Below are 25,833 nucleotides of genomic sequence, written 5' to 3' on the forward strand. Positions count from 1 at the left end.
TCCTAGCTGGAGCCAGGAATACCACACCAGCCTATCTCACTCACTCCCAGTCTACGGCTACGCGTCGTTTTTTTGGGCAAGATACGTGGCAACTCGGGTGCTGACTAAGACCTTTGTCAAGTCAGAACTATGCATCAGACCAAGAGAGTACACCTCCTGCCTCAGGCAGGGGCCTGAAAACAACTCTGCATAGTCACCCTAGAGCTCAGCTCCACAAACAGCTGAAGTGCCCCAGAGCTCACAAAGCTATGCTGGTCAGACAATGCAACACTTGCCGCCCGCAGCCACGCCTACTGAAAATCCAGATATGGACTTGGGTGATCTAGGCAGAAGTACTACTGAGATCACAACATAAGACATCTTTGTGAGTTCAACTACCAGGGGGCAGAACTTTGCATCAGCCCAAGATAGTGCACCTTCGGCCATAGGCCGGAGAACATCACTGCATAGTCATCTAAGAACTTGTGAGCTCTACAGAAATCTGGAGTGTCCCAGAACCCACAAAACCTATGCTGGGCAGACAACCCAGCAGATGCCACCTACAACCATGTTTACAGAAAACCTAGATCAAGGACCTGGCTGATCAAGCCAGAAAACGGTCCTGCTGAAATCACAAATGGGACCTCTCAGTGAGTTGCATGCCAGGCATGGCACCCTCTTGAGTAAGACAAGAGCGGTCATTCAGCCAATAAGGGCTCAGAGATGCCCATGGTCACTGGGGACCCCCTCACGCTATAAGTGTGGAATTTCAAAGTAAGAAGCAGGTTTTCCCCTTGGGTAAAGGCAATACAGCTGGCTGTCTTTCACTTGCTATTCTAGGACAAATGGTACTTTTAACCATTAAGGGTAGGCTTATAGCCCCCACATGCGTTGAGACAGGCACAGGAAAGGTGCAGACAGTGACCGTACTGCTGAACGCACTTGCGCTTACTTCCTGTCACGCAGGAGGAACAGCTAAGTCAGCTTGAATTTACACTGGTATCTGTGCCTACCATCCTCATTAGAGAGGTAAATTCAGAGAGGATATATATATTCATTCATGCGACTGGCACAATTGTTTGCCATGGAAAGTGGTGCCTCAGACCAGAATTCTACAGGATCTCTGGAAACTCTGTCAATCTCCCTTAAATGGAGGATCAGTCGCAGAGACGCACCTTGGTGATAAGTTCAAGGTATTAGAGGAATTGTTATCTCTGACCATTCCTCATCTTTTAGGTCGTTCACCTGATCCACCTGCAGAACTTTACGTTGCTGGGGAGTTGGGTCGCTCAAGGCGCATAATGGCAAGTCATAACCATAACCCAACATTGATAAAGACAAGTGATCAGAGGAATAGTAACGACCATCGAGTAGAAACCAGCTCTACATTGACAGGTGGGACTTTCTTTCGATTGTCCCTTTCTGGAGCAAGTTGACACAGTGGCAACAATGCAACTTGCCACTCGCCCGACTCAGGATTTCTTGCTTCTCAGTCCGATGATCTATCCTTTTCTTCCCCCGATTTTACAGGGGGGATTCCGGACAAATGGGCTGAGTCGGGTGAGGTGACACTAGATTACCAATCGAAAGTCAACCCTCCAGCCTGTTATCTATTCTCCTATTAGTTAAATTGAGGTGATGTATTCGAAAGAAATATGTATTTTTTACAAGTAAAATGACTATTTCTAAGAATACTCACCTCAATTTAACCAGAGACCCTCCCACCAACCCCGCTATTGACTTAATAGCTTCGAATTGAAACTGGGGATTATGGGCATTGGCACATGCGCAGAGAGGTACTACCGACAAAGGGAGACTACTCCCCTAAATGGTATACCGACGGAAATCTAGAGTTAGCGACCTTGTTTACAGTCTAGTACTGGTAACATAGGACGCTTCTCAGTCTAGCACTCGTAAGTAAGGTAACTCCTATTAGTTAAATTGAGGTGAGTATTCTTAGAAATAGTCATTTTACTTGTAAAAAATACATTTTATGTACACATCCGCATAGTGCATCCACTCTGTAACTCAAGCATGCTGGCATTCAACCATACAGACATTGTGCATGTCTTTACCAGTACTCCTTTTTTCTGAAACATCTCTATGACGGTGACAACTCAGTTTCACACACATAGAAAAGGAAATGTGCCCTTTTTCACTGCTAAACAGCAGACCTTATGCAAGATGTGAATGTTGAACTATAGATGGGAGTGTTTGTGACGTGTCAGGTTTGGAGCTGATGAAGAAGTACCAGGAGGAGGTGGGAGAGCTGGAGGCCCAGCGTCAGGAGCTGACCAATGCGGAGAAGCTGTTTGAGCTGCCCATCACCATGTACCCGGAGCTGCTCAAGGTGCAGAAAGAGATGAAGGGCCTGGAGCAGATCTACGAGATCTACATGGAACAAAAGGTGAGATAATAACCAGGTTGTCAGTGTATTACTAAAAGGAAGCTTTGGTCAAAACCATGTGTGTGGAGAATAAAAGTGCAGGTGGAGAATGTCAGAAAGTCAGAAAGAGGTGGTATGCTACTGATGTTGTTGTGCAAGCCCACGCTCAACATTTGTTGGGCCACTTGCTACAAACAAAATGCCCGTCATCCAATCCGGGGAAGATTACATGTATGACTGTTTTTAATCAAACTGCCATTTGGGCAGCCATGCATCATCTTTAGAACATTTTAGAATAAAGCTTCCTGGTAAAGGGATGTGTAAGGCTGTTATGTTAGGCGGTTAGCACTTTTCGCAATGTCAGGAATCACAGAGCTCTGATTAAGTTGTATTTGCAGAATTGTCTATGAACAAGCTTTATTTTCAAATCATTGGAGAACTAGGTTCAGAATTTAAATGTATGTTTCAGAGTGATGTAGTAGTGGTGATGTACTCTCTGTCTCGAATTTCAGAAAGTAGTTCAGATGAAGGTGTCTCTTAGAAAACCAGAAAACAACTGTCATGAACATGATGAAAGGGTTTTCAGTTACAATAGAACAGAATTGCTTGCTTGTTTTAGAACACCAGAGAAGATTGGTTGAACAAAGGGTGAATGCATATTTCAGAAGGCCAGAGATAAGGATTGAATGAAGAGTGTTTTTGAAGGATGCTTGTTTCACAAGTGGTTGAGAATAATATTAAGATAATGTTAAAATGTTCCAGAATGCCAGGGAACAGTGGTCTGAGACGCTGTGGGCCAACCTCAACATCCAGCTGCTGCAGGACGGTATTGAAGGCTACCTGAAACAGCTGCGCAAGCTGCCCAAAGACGTGCGCATGATGGCAGCTGGACGAGCCCTGGAAGAAAAACTGAAAGAGTTCCGTGACTCTCTGCCGCTCTTTGTGGACTTGAAACATGAGGCACTGAGAGAGCGTCACTGGAAGGAACTGATGACAAAAACAGGACAGAAATTCGACATGAACCCTGAAACCTTCACTTTGGCCAACATCTTTGCCATGGAGCTGCACCGCTATCAAGAGAATATTAGCGAGATTGTAACCTGTGCTAGCAAAGAGATGGGCATTGAGAAGGTTCGTCTCTATCATTATACTACTGTGGTGTTTGTAAAGCTAGATAAATTACATCTATTTCAATCTGTTCCCTAACTTTTTGACATCTGATTTTTGAAATGATTTAGGTGGTAGGACTTTATACTGTGGCTCAATTTAGTAACTCTTTTATTTGTTTCAATGCTGTGAAGGTTATGACCTATCTATACAATGTAGTTTTATTTTCTGTCAACTGTTTTTTGTTTGTTTTGATATTTGTGTCTGTGACTGGTGTTTTTTTTAAAGCAGAAATATCTTACCTGCTTTGTTTGCTTCATTTCAGGGTGTGAAGGAGGTGGAAGAAACTTGGAACAACATCAAATTCAACGTTCAGGCGTACATGAAGGGTACTTCAAATCGCGGTTTCATTCTTGGAGCGGTGGATGACATCCTTCAAAACTTGGACGACTCCTCCATGAACCTACAGAGCATGTCAGCCTCACGCTACATCGGCCCCTTCCTCAACACCGTGCAGAACTGGGAAAAGTCACTCTCACACATCTCAGAAGTCTTGGATGTGAGTTTTTCAAGCAATTGAGGTCATTTGGGGAGTGTGTCTACCGTATTTTCGGGACTACAAGTTTGTAAAAGCCACTTTTAAGGTTAAAATGAGAATCCACACAATAGGCGCTTATGGTGTGTTGGCTGCAAGTCAAAGGAAATATGCACAGGAGACATAGTTTTACTCCCAAATGTGCAGTGACATCAAAGCACGCTTTTTTCATGATCCTCAAACTTCGACCATTTATTTTTCATATTCACTGAGACGAGGTATGTAACCTCTACATATGCTGCTCACCCATGCTTCTTGATATGTATGTGTCAGTATGTTTGTAAATATGTGTATGCATGTGAGTACAGGCACTTGTATTTTTTGTGAGCAAAAATGCATGTTGTACTACCTACCTGTTCATGCTGCAGGTGTGGATGGTCGTTCAACGAAAGTGGATGTACCTGGAAGGAATTTTCATCGGTGGTGACATCCGTTCCCAGCTGCCAGAAGAAGCCAAGAAGTTTGATACCATTGACAAGACTTTCAAAAAGGTTAGTTTTTTTCACAATGTATTTGTGAAAAGTGAACTAGTTTTTGTGGATTTTTATTTTTAAAGACTGTGGATTTAAACTCAACAGTTGCTAAAGATGAGAAATTATTAACTCCAGGAGATTGGTAGGAATGTGTGTGAGTGAGTGAGTGAGTGTGTGTGTGTGTGTGTGTGTGTGTGTGTGTGTGTGTGTGTGTGTGTGTGTGTGTGTGTGTGTGTGTGTGTGTGTGATCATTTGAGATGATAGTGTGCTATTTGTGCTTTGAGTGAGCATTTAGTTTCACAGACGGACTTGGTACAATGTGGAGTCTGAGTCTCATATGCATCATTTCAGATCATGGCTGACACTCACAAGACCCCACAGATCAAACTGGCGTGCCATGCACAGAACCGACTGTCAGATTTGCAGAACCTGAGTGCTGGCTTGGAGAAGTGCCAGAAGTCTCTCAACGACTACCTGGACGCCAAGAGAAATGCTTTCCCTCGATTCTTCTTCATCTCTGACGATGAGCTGCTGTCGATCCTGGGCAGCTCCGACCCAGAGTGTGTGCAGGAACACATGATCAAGGTCAGTATCGCTACACACAGTGCACGTCTGGTCAAGTAGATTTACTTTACTTTTCTGTTGGATCCTTCTATCTGTGATCACTAAGTCACTTTGATGCATCTGTGATGTCTTCATTTGGTATGGGTTTAGAAGACATATTTATTTTGTCAGTGCTCAAAATGTTTGATATATTTCACATTGGTAACAATTGTTAAAATATTGTTTCCCAGTGTAAGGTTTTTATATGTGTGAAATCATGGCAGTTGGTGCAAACAAGTGTTATTTTTGTTTGATTTAAATAATAACAATTCTCAGATGCTCCCTGTGAGGTACATTATTGTACAGAACAAAACACCAAGAGTTTTTGGTTTTGTCAACAATTTCAACAGCAACAACAACAAGATAGTTAACTCCTTGTTATAACAAACTGCTTCTGTTCAAGATGTATGACAACATATCAGCCTTGATATTCAACAAAGGCCCCAGCGGGGAGCCGCTGGCCACAGGCATGAAGTCAGCAGAGGGCGAGGTGATGGACTTCCGTACCAATGTGGCGGCGGAGGGTCGAGTGGAGGACTGGATGACCAGCGTCCTGGGGGAGATGAGGAGAACCAACAGACTCATCACCAAGGAGGCCATCTTCCTCTACAGCTACGATAAATCCAGGTACATTTCCTGCTCCTGTCCTTTATCGTATCTTATATCTATATACGGCTTGTGTGTGTCTGTCTGTCTGTCTGTGTGTTCGCGATTCACGGCCAAAGTTCTCGATGGATCTGCTTCAAATTTGGTGGGCATATTCAGGTACACCCCGGACACAATCGTGGAAAATTTTGAACACGTGCGTGCTCTCAGCGCGCAGCGCTGAACCGATTTTGGTTTTTCTGTACATCCATTCCCAGTAACTCTTCCTTATCTTCTCCAGTGTTTTGCGCGTTTATCTCCCTTTCTTCTTACGGTGCGCCGGCAAAGCCGGCGTACACCCGGCAAAGCCAGGTCCCCGGCGAAGCCCGGTATTCGGCTCTACTTCTTCCCGGTGAAGCCGTACCCGGCGAAGCGGGTATTCATCTAGTGGTTTGATATGTGCTCACTGTTTTGTTTGTTATTAGCTTTGAATTGTGTGAATTGACAGATACACATGAAATTATATGGTACAGCAGTCCCTGCAATGTACGGCCCCCGGCGTGAGCGGCCACCTGACATGTACGGACACATTTGCTTGGCATGGAGTGTTTTCCTTCTATATTTGCCCCCCCTTAAACGGCCACCTGCAAAACGTGGACACGGACACTAATTTTCGGTCCCAACAGCAGGTCATACCTGCAAAGTATGGACGGACCATCGTCAAATTTTCACCACACCAAAATCGATAACAGAGCAGTCCGGCTCTTGGTACAAAGGTCACAGCCGCAAAGGCGTGATGACAGTCTCTGTTAACTTGGGTGCACGTGTACCCATCAGGAGGGGGTTAATTTGGGTCAGGAGTGGAGTACACCACTTTCTTGCTTTCAAATGCGAAGATGCCAAAATGAAACTGCACTATGCTCTTTATTCTTGTCTGTTGGACGTAAGCAACAGAAGCCACAGTCGATGAAGGCCCTCCGAGAAAGAGAGTGAAAAATCGGCCACCATTATCAGCATCGCGTGTCTGTGTGTAACCTCTTTCATTGACAAGATACTCTTGTTTCCCCGCAGCCTTGACCAGTGAGTCGGTTACCTAATCTGTGAACCCTTCAGTTGTGTTGCTTTGTCAAAAGTTAGACACAGTCAACTGGTTTTGATCTGAGTGAAAGTGCAGCTGGCCTCAATTAGCCGGTGACCTCTGGCCACAGCACCAAACAGTACATGGCTGGGTGGAGGGAGAGAGAGAGAGAGAGAGGGGGGGGGGGGGGTAGCTGGCTAAACTCAGTGGGGTGTCCGGTGTCCCTGCATGTCAGCAGGAAGAGCATTGGAGAGAAATACAGAGGTGTACTCTTCCAAACAATTTCCAAGGATAAGTTGTCACGGCTTAGGGTAGGCAGTGAGGGAGAGTGAGAGCGGTGTTGTGTACAGTGTATTTCCGACTGAAGAGTGAAAAGTCACTGCCACCAGATCGGCATGCAGTCAATAAAGCCAGACAAGAAGAATGATTATGACATGCGGCTCTATCTGCTGGTTTTTATTCAAACTGGTTTTCAACGCTTATTCTCACAAAGCATCTGCACACCTGCCTCTGTGCTGTGTTTGTGTGGCTGCTTTCATATGATGTCAGTGCATGGTGAGTGCGTTCTCTGCCTTGAGGATTTATTTTATCTCTTCTTTTCAACACCATTCATACAAATCATTTTTTGCAAAACGTTTAACAAAATATTAGGAGTTGGATGTTATCGTTTAGTAGCCACAAGAAGTGGTTAGCATAGACTCAAACCCAACTGTTAATGTTTTAAGGATTGAGTGATGATGAACGTGGTGATGAAGAAGAACCCAACTGTTAATGTTTTAAGGATTGAGTGATGATGAACGTGGTGATGAAGAAGAACCCAACTGTTAATGTTTTAAGGATTGAGTGATGATGAACGTGGTGATGAAGAAGAACCCAACTGTTAATGTTTTAAGGATTGAGTGATGATGAACGTGGTGATGAAGAAGAACCCAACTGTTAATGTTTTAAGGATTGAGTGATGATGAACGTGGTGATGAAGAAGAACCCAACTGTTAATGTTTTGAGGATTGAGTTATGATGAACATGGTGATGCAGAAGAACCTAATTGTTGATGTTTTCAGAGTGGACTGGATGCTGGAGTACCAGGGCATGGTGTGTCTGGCGGGCAACCAGGTGTGGTGGACCTGGGAGGTGGAAGACATCTTCCGCAAGGTCAAGAAAGGTCAGAAGACCGCGCTCAAGGACTATGCCAAGAAACTACACAAGCAGATTGACAACCTTGTTGTGAAGGTGAGAATGTCTTGTTGCCAACAAGATTGTAAGATATGCCATATGCTGTCAAATCAATCTTGTTTGATTCTGGGCATGTAACACGTACATGCTAGACCTAAAGTACCACTTAAGTAAGAGGGCAGTCACACACGCGATTCAATCGTGAGATTTACCCTGTCACACGGGCGACTGAGTCGTGGAAAATAGCTACGACAAGTCTGCGACTCAGTCTCATGCGATTCCCTCGTAGCTTTGAGCTTTAGAACTTGTTCTATTCCTGCGACCCAGTCGTCAGTCATTCGCACGGGCAGAGCCAATCAGAACGCGTCGTTTTAGGCGTGTACAGCGGTCGGGAAACATTAATTGCAACTGTCTGAAAACTTAATTTCTCGCAAAGGCGAAATGCTGAAAGGTATTTTTCAGAAAGGTAGAGCGATGTTCGAACAGTAGCGTCTGCTCTCGCAAAGTGCGTTTGCCGTGTTCACTGTGACACGTCACTTCCGCCCCACTCGCGTGGAGTTATCGTTCGTCAATCGTTTGTCAATCGTTCGTCTATCGTTCATCGTGTGACGGGTCAATGGCCTACGATGTGATGTGCGATCGGCTCAAGATTGGCAAGTGTTAAAGTTGTAGTGCAGGTGTTGTGTGTGTGTGTGTAGTGCTTGAGATTATCTACCAAAGTTTTGCTGAAGTTGTGCTAAGGTTTCACATTGTGCTGCGTTTTGCTGACACATCAACAAAACATGAACTGTGAATACTTTGTCTTGATCTGTTCAGTATTTTGACAGGTTGGTTTTTGTTTGACAGGTTCGCTCCCCTCTCACCAAGAATGAGAGAGCCAAGTACAACTCAGTGCTGATCATTGACGTTCATGCCAGAGACATCATTGATGGCTTTGTCAGAGACAGGTATAAATATTGATAGTCAGACTTTTAAATGTGGGGCAAGTTTGTGTTCCATTTTGTTCCTACCTTCTGTTGGCTGTTGCAAGACAAAAATCATTGCTGTTTATACTTTAAAGTGAATGAAACAAAGAGACATTTGGAATGCGGTGCTTGTCAAAGATCTGTTGGCTGTAATTGAAGTTTATGAGACTGACACAACATAAATAATGATTAATTAGAAAAAACACACAGTAAACACCAAGTTCCAAAGACTTTCGGGCCACGCCCTTCTTCAGTGAAATGAATGTAAGCAAACAATGACGTAAAATTCTTGATTAAAAAAGAAAAAAAAATCGTCATGTAAAACGTCACAGCCAAACGTCATAAGTTTTGTTCTCTCTCTCTCTCTCTCTCTCTCTCTCTCTCTCTCTCTCTCTCTCTCTCTCTCTCTCTCTCTCTCTCTCTATCTCTCTTTCTCTATCTCTCTTTCTCTATCTCTCTCTCTTCTTCTCTCTCTCTTCTCTCTCTTTCTCTCTCTCTCTCTCTCTCTCTCTCTCTCTCTCTCTCTCTCTCTCTCTCTCTCTCTCTCTCTCTCTCTCTCTCTCTGTGTGTGCAAGTAGTGCATTCCAGTTTTAGTGACCATCATTCTGTGTTTTGCTCGATTTCGCTTAGATTGCCAAAATCACGTCATAAAGGCCACACAACAATCGAATACGGAAGTTTCAAGTATTTTGATGAATCTGCCTTTTTCTTTGACCTTAACCAAGCCCCATTTTATAGCGTATTCAATTGCAGTGACGCAGAGAGCGCCTGCAATATTTTTCACGATATTTTGTGCTCTATAATTGATAAACACGCACCACTACGTCAGCATAGAGTGAAACATCCCCAGCTCCCCCCTTGGACACAGTAAGACAAGCAAAGGCAGACTATTTTAATAAACTGATTTCTGAAAAAAAGGATACAGCTACAATCTGGCGAGCAGTGAATGAAATTCTTGATAAATCTAGGAAGGGATCAACCAATTCTCATTCACAAATATCTCCAAATGATTTTAACAAACACTTCATTTCGCTAGCAGACAACCTAAAATCTTGTCTCAAGCAAAATGATTCCCTTGATAAGGATGATTGGTTTGAAAAATTAAAAACATTCTGTGGACAAAAGTTGACTCAAACTGACACATTTTCTATTCCTCCAATCTCAGTGCACGAGGTAGGAAAAGTGGTAGAACAAATGGCGAATAAGAAGTCAATGGGTCCAGACAAGATTCCAGTCAAGTTGCTAAAACTTGCTTTACCTTACATTGTCGATTCCCTAACTTATGTTTATAACCTACTAGATGATTACCCGCTTCGCCGGGTACCGGCTTCGCCGGGAAGAAGTAGAGCCGAATACCAGGCTGCGCCTGGGACCACGAAGGAAAGGAGATAAACGCGCAAAACACTGAAGACCTTCTAAAAATAGTAACGTGCAGTGACCTTCTAAAAATAGTAACGTAGTAACGGGAATATGGATTGACGCCACACGGAGGAAGGGAGATAATCGCGGCTGAAAACACTGGAGAAGATAAGAAAGAGTTACTGGTAGTGGATCCAGACCAAAAAAACCAGCACGTGTTGAAATATCTCATCGACCAGGTTGTGTCCAGGGTGTACCTGAATATGATCACCAAATTTGAAACAGATCCATCGAGAACCTTGGCCGCGCATCGCGCACAGACACACAGACAGACAGACAGACAGACACACAGACACACAGACACTAGTCGTATATATATATATATAGAAGCATACAACAAAATGTGTTCCCTTCTATTTTAAAGTGTGCAAAGGTATTACCACTTCCAAAAAATAAGGATCTTACAGACCCAAACAACTTTAGACCTATTTCCCTCTTACCTGTTCTATCTAAACCCTTAGAAAAGCACATACAAAAACACCTACATGTACTGGCATATATGGAAGAAATGAATCTGTTTCATTCGTTTCAGTCTGGATTCCGCTCGAAGCATTCCTGCCACACCGCCTTAAGCTCTTTATGCGAGACTTGGCTGTCAGCAATAAACAAAGCAGAAATAACGGGAGCGTTGTTTTTGGACTTTAAGAAAGCCTTTGACCTAGTAGATCACTCACTTCTACTGAAGAAATTAAAATGCTATTTAAAAGACGACTCCGCCTGTGCCTTTTTTGAATCGTATCTTTCAAAACGGAAACAGTATGTGTCCATTAACTGTAAAACTTCGTCAAACGAGTTTGTCAGGAGTGGTGTCCCTCAAGGGTCTGTATTAGGACCTATCTTGTTCTGTATTTATATAAATGACTTACCCCTTCATGTGTCCGATTCGTCGCGATATAACCTTCGTGGTTGAAAACGACGTTAAACACCAAATAAAGAAAGAAAGAATGTGTCTGATGAAAAAGTTAGATGTGAGTTCTTCGCGGATGACTCTTCTGTTCACACCAGTCAAACATCTTTGGAATCCGTCAACTCTTCTCTTCAAACAAGTGTGGATGAAATCACTGAGTGGTGCGTTTCTAATGCAATGATCATTCATCCGATTAAAACAAAGAGTATGGTGATAACCACGAGACAAAAACACCAGTTAAGTCCTTTACTACTACAACAGTACTGTCAGTTGGCTCAACTCAAGTGCAGCAATTTAGGGAACATAGACTATTAGGTGTTACCATTGATCAAGAGTTGAAATGGCAAACTCATTTGAGTAATATTTGCAAAGTAGTATCAAAGAATTTGTACCTGTTATCAAAATTAAGGCATTACGCCGATTCTGAAGCACTCAAAATGTTCTATTACGCCCACATAATGCCTCATATAAACTTCGCTTCGACACTTTGGGATAACTGCAGTGATGTTCATTTAAAAAGACTCAATTCCCTGCATCGCCGAGCTGCAAAACTTATTCTGCATGATTTGAATAGGTCCACGGATGATAAACTAAAGCTCCTGAATTTCCTCCCCTTGAAAGATCAGTTAACGTTAAACAAGTCTGTGTTCATGTATAAAATTCTAAATGACGACTGTCCTAAATATTTGCAATCACATTTCAAACATGCCACAAAAAGATATGGGTCCCAAAAAATCATCCCTCCTATACCTCGCATAGACCTCTACAAATCGAGCTTAGTCTTCTCGGGAGCTTTTCTCTGGAACTCCTTCCCCCAACAGATAAGAAATGCAACTTCAGTGAAAATGTTTAAGAGACAATCACGTTCACACATCATTCGTGAATGAAATGTCTTGTTCGATTGTTATTTTGTTGAACATTTTGTGCTAGTGTTAACGGATGTGTAGCTGACTTGAGCAACTTAATTCTCAAAATGAAAGGTTTAACTATGTCAATGTAATTTTGTAATTTTTGAGTTCTCCTTATATAATTCCTTAAATGCACATTGTGTTGCAATCCATACAATGTAATTCTGTATCTTATATGATTGAAGTTTTATTTTTTATGTCCGTCTGTCTTTATGTGTTGTATAAAGGACAGGTTGGAAGAATAGGCTTTGCCTAAAACCTTTATCCTTTTGTAATAAAGTTCTGAGTCTGAGTCTCTCTCTCTCTCTCTCTCTCTCTCTCTCTCTCTCTCTCTCTCTCTCTCTCTCTTTCTCTATCTCTATCTCTCTCTCTCTCTATCTCTCTATCTATCTCTCTCTATCTCTCTCTCTCTCTCTCTATCTCTCTCATACACACACACACACACACACACACACACACACACACACACACACACACACAAACACACGCAGGAAACAAACTGCATTTTCAGCGATCCCTTATGCACTTCCAAAAAAGGAAATAATATAATAAACAACATAAATAATGATCATGGGACAGGAAGAAAAACTGGTTTAGATGAACAGGCCTTGTCAGCTGTCTTGTTCTTGTTAAAAAGGGGTTGTGAGGAAAGGGCTTCATGATGAAACTAAGAAAAAGTGGGGCAATCTTAGAACAAGCCTTATTGACGGTGTTATTATTATTATGCAAGTGCACACATGCTATGTAAGTTTCTACATTCATAGTGCTTGTTTGCTTTCAGTGTGATGGATGCCCGAGAATTTGAGTGGGAGAGTCAGTTGCGATTTTACTGGGAGAAGGAGCCTGATGAACTGGTGATCCGACAGTGCACAGGCACCTTTGGGTATGGCTACGAGTACATGGGGCTCAACGGTCGTCTGGTCATCACTCCCCTCACTGACAGGATCTACCTCACTCTCACACAGGTGTGTACAAAGGATATTTTCAGTTATTGGTTTGTGTTTTATTCTTGTCTATTTATTTATTCTCTGTCCTCTGCTGGTGTTCACACCACACCACATCATACTCCAAACAATGCTGTGCAACAAAGCACAACACAACACAACACAACACAACAATCCATAGCTTGCTATTATAAAAAAATACACAGAAGCAATCATTGCATCTCAAATATATTGATAAAAATGTCTTTTATTTATTACAGTGCATATCGATGTCATCGTGGAATGTTGGCGTAAATCGATTCTTGGCGACTTTGATTTTTTGTTGATATTGTCTTTTCATTTTCTCACTTTTTAAGATTTTCTCCTCTCTTAACACTTTCTACCCCACCTATGTTGACGAAGGTTTTTTTAGCTGAGACCAGCTGTGCTGCAGCAGGTCACTCAGAATTGTAGTAACTGTGTAGTAACTGTATCAACACGCTGGAATGCAGGCGTTAGATGGACGTTACAGGAATCAACTGAAGCTAACAGTCTGAGCGGATATATCCGTACCTGGTCAGATAGAGCCATATGAGTGGGTACGGGTATATCCGTACCTAGGAGACAATGAGTTAAGACCCAATTTTCTCAAAATGTTGTGGTCTTGATAAGGAGATTCGACTTTACAGTGCGATATATGTTGGACTAGATGATTACCCGTTTCGCCGGGTGCCGGCTTTGCCGGGAAGAAGTAGAGCCGAATACCCGGCTTTGCCGGGAAGAAATAGAGGAATACCCGGCTTTGCCGGGATGAAAGCGTTGTGGACAGTGACCTTCTAAAAATAGTAACGGGAATATCCGGTTTCGCCGGGATGAAAGCGTTGTGGACAGTGACCTTCTAAAAATAGTGACGGGAATATGGATTGACGCCACACGAAGGAAGGGAGATAAACGCAAAACACTGGAGAAGATAAGGAAGAGTTACTGGGAATGGATCTGGGAAGATGAACAGAAAAATCAAAATCGGTTCAGCGCTGCGCGCTGAGAGCATGTGTTAAAAATTCTCATCGACCAGGTTGTGTCCGGGGTCTACCTGAATATGCCCACCAAATTTGAAGCAGATCCATCAAGAACTTTGGCCGTGCATCGCGAACACACACACACGCACGCGCACACACACACACACACACACACACACACCACACCACACACACACACACACACACACACACACACACACACACACACACACACACACACACACACACACACACACACACACACACACACACACACAGACACAAGTCGTATCTATATATATATACGACTTGTGTCTGTGTGTTTGTGTGTTTGTGTATTTGTGTATTCGCCATGCACGGCCAAAGTTCTCGATGGATCTGCTTCAAATTTGGTGGGCATATGCAGGTAGACCCGGGACACGACACAACCTGGTCGATATTTCAACACGTGCTCTCAGCGCGCAGCGCGGAACCGATTTTGGTTCCACCTCAGCTATTTTGGTTCCACCTCAGCTACCCGGGCCCCCATACCGACACACCATAGCCGCTACACCACATCACAACGCCAAAGTTCTCGGTGGATCTTTTTCAAATTTGGACACCGTATTCAGCTACACCCCGGACACAATATCATCGATGAGATATTTCAACACGTGCTCTCAGCGCGCAGCGCTGAACTCATTTTCGTTTTTGTGTTCATTTCACCATTATAAGTAACTCTTCCTTATCTTCTCCAGTGTTTGGCGTTTATCTCCCTTCCTTCGTGTGGCTTTCCCGTTCAGTTGTAAGTTACTACACTGCGCTGTCCACTGCGCTGAGCGTCTTCGGATATTCCCGGCGTTCTGTTACTGTTATTATTTTTAGAAGGAAAACGCAGTGTACAGAACGTAAATTGGACCCGTAAATTATCCTCACTGTAAAAGTGCAAAGGTCGAATCAATTTATAGCCACGCGAAAAATACACTGTCATCTATCTCTCTATAGATACGGCTTCTCTGTGTTTTTGTGTGTGTGTGTGTGAGTGTGTGTGTCTCTATGTAAGCAACACCTGTGCATTGTTCAGTTCTGTTTGTGATGTGGTCTGGCGGCTTTTGTGTAATTTTATGTACTGGCCTTCCTTTGAGAAGCCATAACTTGCTCAGTCCTGTTTGAGTGGAGTTCGCCTCCAAAGGTGATTAACACGGTTACATTCGTCGACAAGGATGGGACTCGATATGGTCAGGATTGGCATTATGGCCACTGAATCATTTTCGTGCTGTTCCCATTCCACGAATCTGGGAGGGACCTAAGCTTGGCGGGTCCATTGTTCGGACCCGGCGAAGCCGGCGTACGGCTCTAAGTACTTCTTCCCGGCGAAGCCGGCTACCCGGCGAAGCGGGTATTCATTCTAGTATATATATATATAGATAAGGATGCTAGCCATACCTGTGTTTTGAAGGTGTGATATTGATGGTGTGTGCAGGCCCTGTCCATGAACCTGGGAGGTGCCCCGGCCGGCCCTGCGGGAACCGGGAAGACAGAAACCACCAAGGATCTGGCCAAGGCCCTGGGGCTGCTGTGTGTGGTCACCAACTGTGGAGAGGGCATGGACTACAAGGTGACCACTCGACCACACCTGCTCGGATGTTCTTTCACCAAGCAGTACACCAAAAATTAGAAACATGATCACTGTTCAAAATCAGTTAGTTCAGACTGATATACTGTAGATTTGTTCTGATAAAGATTTTGACTGTTGACTTGATTTTTTTTTTTTTTTACTATGGGCACTTTCTGGTTCACAGAATTATTTCTTTGTTCTACTTAGAAAGAAAAAGAAGCAAAAGGAAAACCTTGAAATGACGAAATGCGTCTGGCAGCACAGCATTTTTATTTAATATGTTTAGTATGATCCTTACACCGAAAAAAATCCTTGTCAGTAGGCTATCCCTTTATATGTATGGTGGCTAAGTGATCTGAGCAAATGCCATCAGTTGCTCAGCGTGAGAACTAATCAAGTGCTAGCAGCAGTCAATCAATCAATCAATATGAGGCTTATATCGCGCGTATTCCGTGGGTACAGTTCTAAGCGCAGGGATTTATTTATTTTTTTAATTTTTATTTTATGCAATTTATATCGCGCACATATTCAAGGCGCAGGGATTTATTTATGCCGTGTGAGATGGAATTTTTTTTTTTTTTTTTACACAATACGTCACGCATTCACATTGGCCAGCAGATCGCAGCCATTTCGGCGCATATCCTACTTTTGACGGCCTATTATTCCAAGTCACACGGGTATTTTGGTGGACATTTTTATCTATGCCTATGCAATTTTGCCAGGAAAGACCCTTTTGTCAATCGTGGGATCTTTAACGTAGTGTACACGAAGGGACCTCGGTTTTTCGTCTCATCCGAAAGACTAGCACTTGAACCCACCACCTAGGTTAGGAAAGGGGGGAGAAAATTGCTAACGCCCTGACCCAGGGTCGAACTCGCAACCTCTCGCTTTCGAGCGCAAGCGCGTTACCACTCGGCCACCCAGCAGTGTGTTATGTAAAGGTTCAGCATCTGAGCTGTAGTCTTCTGCTTTCAGGCTGTGGGCAAGATCTTCTCCGGCCTGTGTCAGTGTGGAGCATGGGGTTGCTTTGATGAGTTCAACCGTATCGACGTGTCCGTACTGTCTGTTATCTCCACTCAGCTCAAGACCATTCAGAACGCCCTCATCCTCAACCTGAAACGCTTCCACGTAAGTTCACACACACCTCCGCCCTTCTTGTTTGTGTACAGGGTAAACATGATACTTATTTTCTGTATCAGTTGCCACCGAAATGCTTGCATTAAGACTCACAATGCATCTACCCCTTAAGATAATTTCTGTTCCCATATCACAATATGTTGTACCAAGATGTGAGTGAGCAGCTTGCTTTGATGTGTTGCAGTTTGAGGGTGCAGAGATTGACATGGATAGCCGTGTGGGTATCTTCATCACCATGAACCCAGGCTATGCCGGCAGAACTGAGCTGCCTGAGTCAGTGAAGGCCTTGTTCCGTCCTGTGGTGGTGATCGTGCCTGACCTCCAGCAGATCTGTGAGATCATGTTGTTCTCTGAGGGATTCCTGCTGGCCAAGGTACAGTACACCTACCACAATCACATAATGTGCTCACATGCTGTTCACATAACACGGCATATCACACCATGGAGGTTTTAAAAGTGGAAGCTTTGTAGACTCGCTTCTCATCAACTAAACTCCTTTAAACACATTTACTGAGACTGTGGATTTATGTTAGTTTGAAGAACAAGGTGACTTACAATCTTCTAGCATGATCTTTAATTTCATTCTATTCTAACTGATCTAGAATGAACATGTACCGCTCAGGTTTAAACTTATTGTGGCAAGGTCTTCAGCTGAGGAAGTTGATGAACATTTTTATTGGAAGTGTACTGGGAAGGACAGTTTTAACTGAGGTGAAATATCGGACGCTTCGCTATCAGCAGATGTGGCTATGACGGGTACACTATAACAGGGGTAACTGTGTGTTTCAGGTGTTGGCCAAGAAGATGACAGTGCTGTACAAACTGGGCAAGGAGCAGCTGTCCAAACAGTACCACTACGACTTTGGTCTACGTGCCCTCAAGTCTGTGCTCGTCATGGCAGGAGAACTCAAGCGTGGATCACCTGATCTTCATGAGGTCAGCCCAAAGCCCCCTTTTCTTATCAACATTTGTACTGCAATGATATTGAGTCATTAACACAGTTCAATATTCCTCAGGGCTGGGCTTTATGAAACTGCTGTCTTGAAGATAGTAGTTTTAACCTGAATTTTTCCATTTGTTTCAATAACTGATGCCTGTATATGATTAAGGACATGGTCAACATTGGCTATGTTCCATGAAAGTGCACTGCTTCCTGGTGGATAAGAGAAATGACAACATTGTATGACTTCGGGTTTGCTTTTGAAAACAAATTTATTGGTGGCACTGACCATGTCATACATGTGTGTTCATAACGTTGACTAGTCGCAGAAGCTAAACTTGTGTGAATGTTTCCCACAGGATGTGGTGCTGATGCGAGCCCTGCGTGACATGAACCTGCCCAAGTTTGTGTTTGAGGACGTTCCTCTCTTCCTGGGTCTCATTTCTGACCTGTTCCCTGGCCTGGACTGTCCGCGTGTGCGTTACCCCAACTTCAACGACGCTGTGGAGGAGGTGTTGCAAGATGGCGGCTATGTTCTTCTGCCACAACAGGTATGTCACCTTCTTTTACACTGTCTCTTATTTTCTTTGACAAAAATTTGCTGTAAATGAATTGATGATTTGGTATTTTTTCACATGCTTTTTGGGTGTGAGAGTAAGGTCCACGTCAGTAGGTCTTGGTGAACATTGACCTTGAATTTTGTGCAACAGAGGTGATTAAGTGAATACTGATTTTTTGACTCACATGCGAAGCAAAAGTGAGTCTATGTACTCACCCGAGTCGTCCGTCCGTCCGTCCGTCCGGAAAACTTTAACGTTGGATATTTCTTGGACACTATTCAGTCTATCAGTACCAAATTTGGCAAGATGGTGTATGATGACCAGGCCCCAAAAAACATACATAGCATCTTGACCTTGCTTCAAGGTCAAGGTCGCAGGGGCCATAAATGTTGCCTAAAAAACAGCTATTTTTCACATTTTCCCCATTTTCTCTGAAGTTTTTGAGATTCAATACCTCACCTATATATGATATATAGGGCAAAGTAAGCCCCATCTTTTGATACCAGTTTGGTTTACCTTGCTTCAAGGTCAAGGTCACAGGAGCTCTTCAAAGTTGGATTGTATACATATTTTGAAGTGACCTTGACCCTGAACTATGGAAGATAACTGTTTCAAACTTAAAAATTATGTGGGGCACATGTTATGCTTTCATCATGAGACACATTTGGTCACATATGATCAAGGTCAAGGTCACTTTGACCCTTATGAAATGTGACCAAAATAAGGTAGTGAACCACTAAAAGTGACCATATCTCATGGTAGAAAGAGCCAATAAGCACCATTGTACTTCCTATGTCTTCAATTAACAGCTTTGTGTTGCATGACCTTGGATGACCTTGACCTTGGGTCAAGGTCACATGTATTTTGGTAGGAAAAATGTGTAAAGCATGTGAGTCGTATGGGCTTTGCCCTTCTTGTTTATTTTAGTCTTAAGTTTATTTGTGTTCAGAGTATGAACAAACAGCAGGATGTTAGTTAAAAGTTTTTTTGTGTTTGGGCCGTGAGCAAACAGCAGGATGTTAGTTGAAAGTTTTGTTGTGTTTGGGCCGTGAGCAAACAGCAGGATGTTAGTTAAAAGTTTTGTTGTGTTTGGGCCGTGAGCAAACAGCAGGATGTTAGTTAAAAGTTTTGTTGTGTTTGGGCCGTGAGCAAACAGCAGGATGTTAGTTAAAAGTTTTATTGTGTTTGGGCCGTGAGCAAACAGCAGGATGATAAAATAGAGGTCTTAAAATAAAGGTACATTCTACAGGTATAATAAAATAAAGGTACATTTACAGGTATAATAAACAGAATATCTGAGAAAGCAGGGTCTTAGATTGGGGGAGGGGGTTTCCACTGTATTTGGCTGAAAGTCATGAACATTTTAGTCCTCTAATTTGCCAAGGAGTGTGTGAGTGACAATGTGGTTTTGTTGCGCAGGTGGACAAGGTGGTGCAGATGTACGAGACCATGCTGACTCGACACACCACCATGATCGTGGGGCCCACCGGTGGCGGAAAGTCTGTCGTCATCAACACCCTCTGTCAGGCACAGACCAAGTGAGTCATTCCTCACACCTTACCGTTGTTGTGCAAAATGATGTTTACTGAAGTTTGAACTGGAAAGTATTAATCCCCAGAACTTTAGATTGGAAGGAGATGAAATAAACACGAGGAGAGGACTCGAGAAAGAAGGGTGAGAAATCATTGCTTGAAGTCTATCTCCTAGCAGTGCAGGAAGTTTAAGGTGTGATAGATGTGACTTGACTATTTTCTTTGTCCCTTTTGTTTTACAGTAATGCTACAGTATCTTTTTGAGTTCAGCTTCTTCAGTAAGAACTAGATTCTTACACCATATTAGGAATACATCCGTCCTTGAAGTGTAGTTTCTGGTTAATTTATAAGACTTTATCACCAGCAGTTGCCTTTACTGTGTGTTGCCAGACTGGGCATCACCACAAAGCAGTTCACCATCAACCCCAAGGACCGCAGTGTCGTCGAGCTGTACGGTATCCTCGACCCAGCCACCAGGGACTGGACTGATGGGCTTCTGTCCAACATTTTCCGTGAGATGAACAGGCCCACGGACAAGAACGAGCGCAAGTACATCGTGTATGATGGAGATGTGGACGCACTGTGGGTGGAGAACATGAACTCAGTGATGGATGACAACCGTCTCATGACCCTTGCCAATGGAGAGCGTATCCGTCTGCAGAAACACTGTGCTATGTTGTTTGAGGTAGCGTTCATGGTTTATTTCTAACGTGCATGTGCACATACGCATGCACGCATGCACTCACCCCCTCCCCCCCAGCCAACACACACACATACCGTATACAATGAAGTAACAAGTACCAAACATTCACTTTTAACTAACAAGACAGTATCATTCCAATCTTGTTTGCATGTTTAAGTACCTTACATCCCACATCACTCACTGCTTTAGCGTGGCACAAGGCAACGTGTGTTAACACTCGGGTCATGTTTCTGTCCAACAGGTGTTTGACCTGCAGTACGCCTCCCCAGCCACAATCTCACGCTGCGGTATGGTGTACGTGGACCCCAAGAACCTGGGCTACAAGCCGCACTGGCAGAAGTGGGTGGCCGCCCGCAGCAACAAGCAGGAGCGCGAGGACCTGAACCGTCTGTACGAGAAGTACGTTCCCTCCCTCATCGACATGGTGGTGGAAGGCATTCAGGACGGCAAGCAAGGCGAGAAGTTGAAGATCATCGTCCCCCTCACAAACCTCAACATGGTACACTTAATTTATTCTAGTTGCCTGCTTGCACAGAAGTTTCATAGCTGAGCTAACTTGGGTTTGCATGAAACGCCTGTATGAATATACTGATTGTTGTCATCTCAGTGTGCAAAATTGGGTTCTAATGCCCTCAGCAGCCTAAACAGCAAATCTTATTCATATTTGAATGTCATGCGAAGACGGGGTCAAGCGATAAGGCAAAGGAGGCATGACTTGTGTCAGTATCAAATACGTGCCTGATTAAATGTTATTATAGGCTGCCAGAAACCTAAACAGCCCTTTGATGACATTTGTTTTCAAATGTGATGTGAAGACAGGCTCAATGCAGCATGAATCGGGGCTGGAAACATGTAGTTGATGGTTGCAGGTGACCCAGCTGTGCATGATGCTGAACGCCCTGCTGGTGAAGGAGCTAGGGGAGCCTGACGAGCTGGAGGCCTACTTCCTGCAGGCGCTGTACTGGTCTGTAGGCGGAGCACTGGTGGAGGACAGCCGCGCCAAGTTTGACAGCTACACTAAGTACCTGGCCTCCGCCAATGTTGTGCAGGATGAGGGCACCCTCGCCGGGCCAGGTAGGCTGTCTTTTCTCCCTTAACTTTCTAGTCCCACTGACTTAGATTTCAACCTTTTGTTCTGGTATTCTTTGTCTCCAGTCTTCTCAATCTTGGCTTGATGCCTAAATTCAAAGTCTACAGAATGATCTGCTTACATTGGGGGTTACAGATATTGGGTTATGAAATGATAGTTGCCAAAATGGAAGAGTAAATAAATAAACCTTTCAGAAACATGGAAAATCAAGCACAGTTGATACATATTAGCTACCCAGAGCACATGTTCTTGAATGTTTACAGAATGCATGATCCTATTGTCAGAACTGAATTAAAAATTGTTATAGTTTGATGTTCTATTCAGCACAGACAAGGAAATGTGAGTCATCTGGGCTTGTAATCCTTCCTAGACTCCTTACATTATCCACATGTGTGTTTCTGTCTATCCCATGTACGTAACTCCAGTATCTTTCCTTGTGAGTTGTGGTGGATGCATTCTCAGTGTCAGGTAATATGCTGCTGTTGCTGTTATGTTTGCTCATGCTGCTCTGTTTTGACTTGGGATTGGAAAGCAGAAGACCCTCCACGCCCATTCTCTAGGCCCTCCTCAAAGTCAAAAGTCCTTGGTGAGAATGTTCACAGGAAATGCCAGCATGTTCACCATTTTTCACTTTTCGGATTCCAGCTCACAGCAGTCAATGATTGTTCACCCAGCTCTTTTTCTCACTTTGTCAATTCCAGCCCACAGCAGTCAATGATATTGGTAACACTTACTTTTTATACAGAGGAACCCCCCCTTTAAGACCTCCAAATTGTGAGAAAATGAGACTTAAAATAGAGATATCCCGCAGTGGGGCACTGCGGTTATGAAATTAAAGGCCCCTCCTGTTTTTGGAACCGCAGGAGCTTTCTAGTTTGCTGTTAGGTAGATTTTTGGTTCCTCTTTCCTGTCATGCTCTCTTTTTCTTCATGAATTCTTTTCTTTTTTCTGCCTTCTTGCTCATTCACCTGTATTTTTTCCAAAAATCTCTTCTCTTGCCGCTTGTCTCGCGATTCATGTATAGTTTAATCTGTTAGTGTTCTGATGTAAGTCCAGCAGTAGATAGGTTAAGCCTATTTTAACATACTGGAAACTGGTAATCTTCCAGTAGGTATTAATTTAGTTTTACTAAAGCCTGCTGGGACACAAGTAATGGGTTAGTGCATTTGTAAACAGGAATCGCTTGACAAGTGGCCCCCTTCATCCCCCCCTTCCTCGTCCTGATATGGCTCTGCGTAGTCGGCTGGACGTTAAGCAACAAATAAATAAACAAACAAAAAAAATAGAGATAATGAGATAATAAAGTATTCGTATTCGTAGGTAAATTTACAGACGTTATGGACAGAAAATGTGAAAAAGTAAGGTCTTTAAAAGGGTGAAGACTTACATTTAAGGGTCTTTAAAAGGGTGAAGACTTACATTTGGGGGTCTTAAAAGGGGGGTTCCACTGCATCAGATTGGACACTGGTACAACAGCATATGATGTTGCAGAGTGCATTCTGCCTTTGCTGGCACTACTTTTGCTCATAATGTTGGGCGGACTTGTGGGTGTTGTTTGTGATTTACATTGTCCTTTGTCACCATAAGGAGCGCTTGAAAACAATATGGTTTTGATTCACTCTTTTGTATATTCATATAAAAATAGTATATTTTTTCATTTGCTATTGATTCAAACCAAAAAGGTTTGTGGCCACTGTTTACTTGAAAAAATGACTTGTTTTGCAGGACGTGCAGTTTTGGTTTAAGTTATTTTCCAAGCTTTTAAAAGCATTTATGCTTTTAACTTTTAATTAGCAAAAAGCCAAAGCAAAATACAGAAAGCAACAGATAGTTAAACAGGCAGACAGATGTAATCATTTACAAAATATCTCTAACTAATGTTTTCAATATTACACTACTGCACAATAGTAGGTTCTGCACGTCCTTAGTTCAAAATATTAAAATACTGATTTTGCCATAACAATGAGTCCTAATTTGCACTGTTTTATTGTTTTAAAATCAGGGGAGCTCCCTGGGTACGCATCCCTGTATGAGTTCTACTGGAACGGCGAGGACAAGAAATGGATCCCGTGGTCCCAGATGGTGCCCAAGTACTCCCACAACCCAGAGGCCAAGTTCTACGAGATCCTGGTGCCCACCGTGGACACAGTGCGCGCCACATGGCTGCTCAAACTCATGGTGGACATCAAGAGACCGGTGGTCCTTGTGGGAGAGACCGGCACCTCCAAGACCGCCACCACCTCCAACTTCCTCAGACAGATGGACCCTGAAGCTCATGTGAGTCACTTCTCTGTCTTTCAAAAGCTATGTTCGCCCAACTTGCTGACACAGTGTTAAGAGCTGTGGTAGGGAAGAATCAGTCCATTTATCCTTCCATCCACCCATCCATCCATTCATTCTTCCACCCACCCACCTTAACCATCCATCCATCCATCAATTCATAACAGATACAGACGGGCGCATTGGCTGAGTGGATAAGACATCAGCCTCCTATGCGGAAGATCGCGGGTTTGAATCCCGGCGGCACCCGGTGGGTGGAGATTTTTCCGATCTCCCAGGTCAACTTATGTGCAGACCTGCTAGTGACTTAACCCCCTTCGTGTGTACACGCAAGCACAAGAACAAGTGTGCACGGAAAAGATCCTGTAATCCATGTCGGAGCTCGATGGCTTATAGAAACAAGAAAATACCCAGCATGCTTCTCCCAAAAGCAGCCATACACTTAAAAACCCACTCGTGCAAAAACATGAGTGAACGTGGGAGTTTCAGCCCATGAACGAAGCAGAAGAAGAAGATAACATACTTTCACACAAACACATCTTACTCCGGTCCACTCACCTAAAATGCACGCAAGCACTCACAGAAATATATTGAATGTTTTAATATCTTCTTCTTCTTCTTCTCGATCGCTCAGACAGGGAATGTTTTAATATGATAGTCACTAAATGTTGCCAATATGTGACTGTCACTGAGCTGTTCCTGGTTGTGCTGTGTTTCAGTTGCTGCTGAACATGAACTTCTCCAGTCGCACAACCTCACTGGACGTACAGCGCAACTTGGAGGCTAACGTGGAGAAACGCACCAAGGACACGTACGGTCCGCCGCCTGGCAAGCGCCTCATCATCTTCATTGATGACATGAACATGCCTCAGGTCAGTCTGCTCCTCAATCAGTTCAGCCGTTATGTATGGTACTACACAGCTGAATGTTATTTGACCCTGTATCAACAGTGATTTTTGGTTATGATACAGAAGAAAGAGTATGTTTAGGTGGGTACAGCAATAATCCGCCAACTTCCTGTAATCCTGCATCACAGCCGATTTTCCATACAAAGTAGAATAGAGAGGATGCTTATGGTTATGTTCATCTATGTATATGAGCATTTTTGGCTTGTGTGTAAGTCAGACTGGTCTTTAAGTTTTGTTCTACTTTCAGACAATATTCAGTTACCTAGATCATGTTATTGTCAGCAGTCGTTGACATGCAGTGAATGTGAAACATTGTGTTGTGATGTTCAGGTGGACACGTACGGCACCCAGCAACCCATCGCTCTGCTGAAGCTGCTGCTGGAACGGGGTGGCGCGTATGACCGCGGCAAGGACCTCAACTGGAAGAACATGAAGGACATTGGCTACATTGCTGCAATGGGCAAGGCCGGTGGTGGACGCAACGAAACAGACCCACGCTTTGTCTCCCTCTTCTCCGTATTCAACATGACCTTCCCTGACAATGAGTCCCTGTTCAAGATCTACAACTCCATACTGACGGGCCATCTGACCCCCTTCCCGGTGGAGGTGCAGAATCTGGCCTCCACCATCACCAAGATGACCATGGAGCTGTACAGGTCAGTCAACACACACTGCCCCGTCTATAAGCCGACCCCTCCCCCGACACCCCATGTTCAGTTGTCAACTTTGTTGATTAGTTACTGATGAAAGACTTCTTGGTTGGAAAGAGGCAAAGTTATTGACACATGATAGCCGACAATGTATATCAATGTAGACTGAGAGCAGCACATGACACTTCAGCTGACACGAACTGTATGCAGATCAGTGGTGATTGTCTTTCACGATTTGTTATGTTTGTAACTGGAGTTCTGGTTCACTTCAGTTTGTATTGCGACTTGCTGACCACTCTGAGATAAGGAGAATAGT

At 43.6% G+C, this 25,833-nt stretch overlaps 1 protein-coding gene across 1 annotated transcript in view; it reads left to right on the forward strand.

Moving 5' to 3' along the window:
* LOC138975913 (dynein axonemal heavy chain 10-like) overlaps positions 1–25,833 on the forward strand; it is a 131,020-nt gene that overhangs the window by 40,432 nt on the left and 64,755 nt on the right. Inside the window, exons 26-46 of the mRNA XM_070348677.1 lie at positions 2,208–2,386; positions 3,128–3,496; positions 3,798–4,031; positions 4,436–4,558; positions 4,892–5,125; positions 5,547–5,770; positions 7,868–8,036; positions 8,826–8,926; positions 12,960–13,143; positions 15,583–15,717; positions 16,693–16,845; positions 17,039–17,227; positions 17,644–17,790; positions 18,154–18,345; positions 19,774–19,892; positions 20,277–20,571; positions 20,831–21,088; positions 21,459–21,663; positions 23,682–23,956; positions 24,679–24,831; positions 25,198–25,523. Of these exons, the coding sequence (XP_070204778.1) occupies positions 2,208–2,386; positions 3,128–3,496; positions 3,798–4,031; positions 4,436–4,558; positions 4,892–5,125; positions 5,547–5,770; positions 7,868–8,036; positions 8,826–8,926; positions 12,960–13,143; positions 15,583–15,717; positions 16,693–16,845; positions 17,039–17,227; positions 17,644–17,790; positions 18,154–18,345; positions 19,774–19,892; positions 20,277–20,571; positions 20,831–21,088; positions 21,459–21,663; positions 23,682–23,956; positions 24,679–24,831; positions 25,198–25,523 (4,264 nt within the window). The remainder of the gene's footprint in view (positions 1–2,207; positions 2,387–3,127; positions 3,497–3,797; positions 4,032–4,435; positions 4,559–4,891; positions 5,126–5,546; positions 5,771–7,867; positions 8,037–8,825; positions 8,927–12,959; positions 13,144–15,582; positions 15,718–16,692; positions 16,846–17,038; positions 17,228–17,643; positions 17,791–18,153; positions 18,346–19,773; positions 19,893–20,276; positions 20,572–20,830; positions 21,089–21,458; positions 21,664–23,681; positions 23,957–24,678; positions 24,832–25,197; positions 25,524–25,833) is intronic.

The sequence above is a fragment of the Littorina saxatilis genome, linkage group LG9, assembly GCF_037325665.1.
Source record: "Littorina saxatilis isolate snail1 linkage group LG9, US_GU_Lsax_2.0, whole genome shotgun sequence".
NCBI lineage: Eukaryota > Metazoa > Mollusca > Gastropoda > Littorinimorpha > Littorinidae > Littorina > Littorina saxatilis.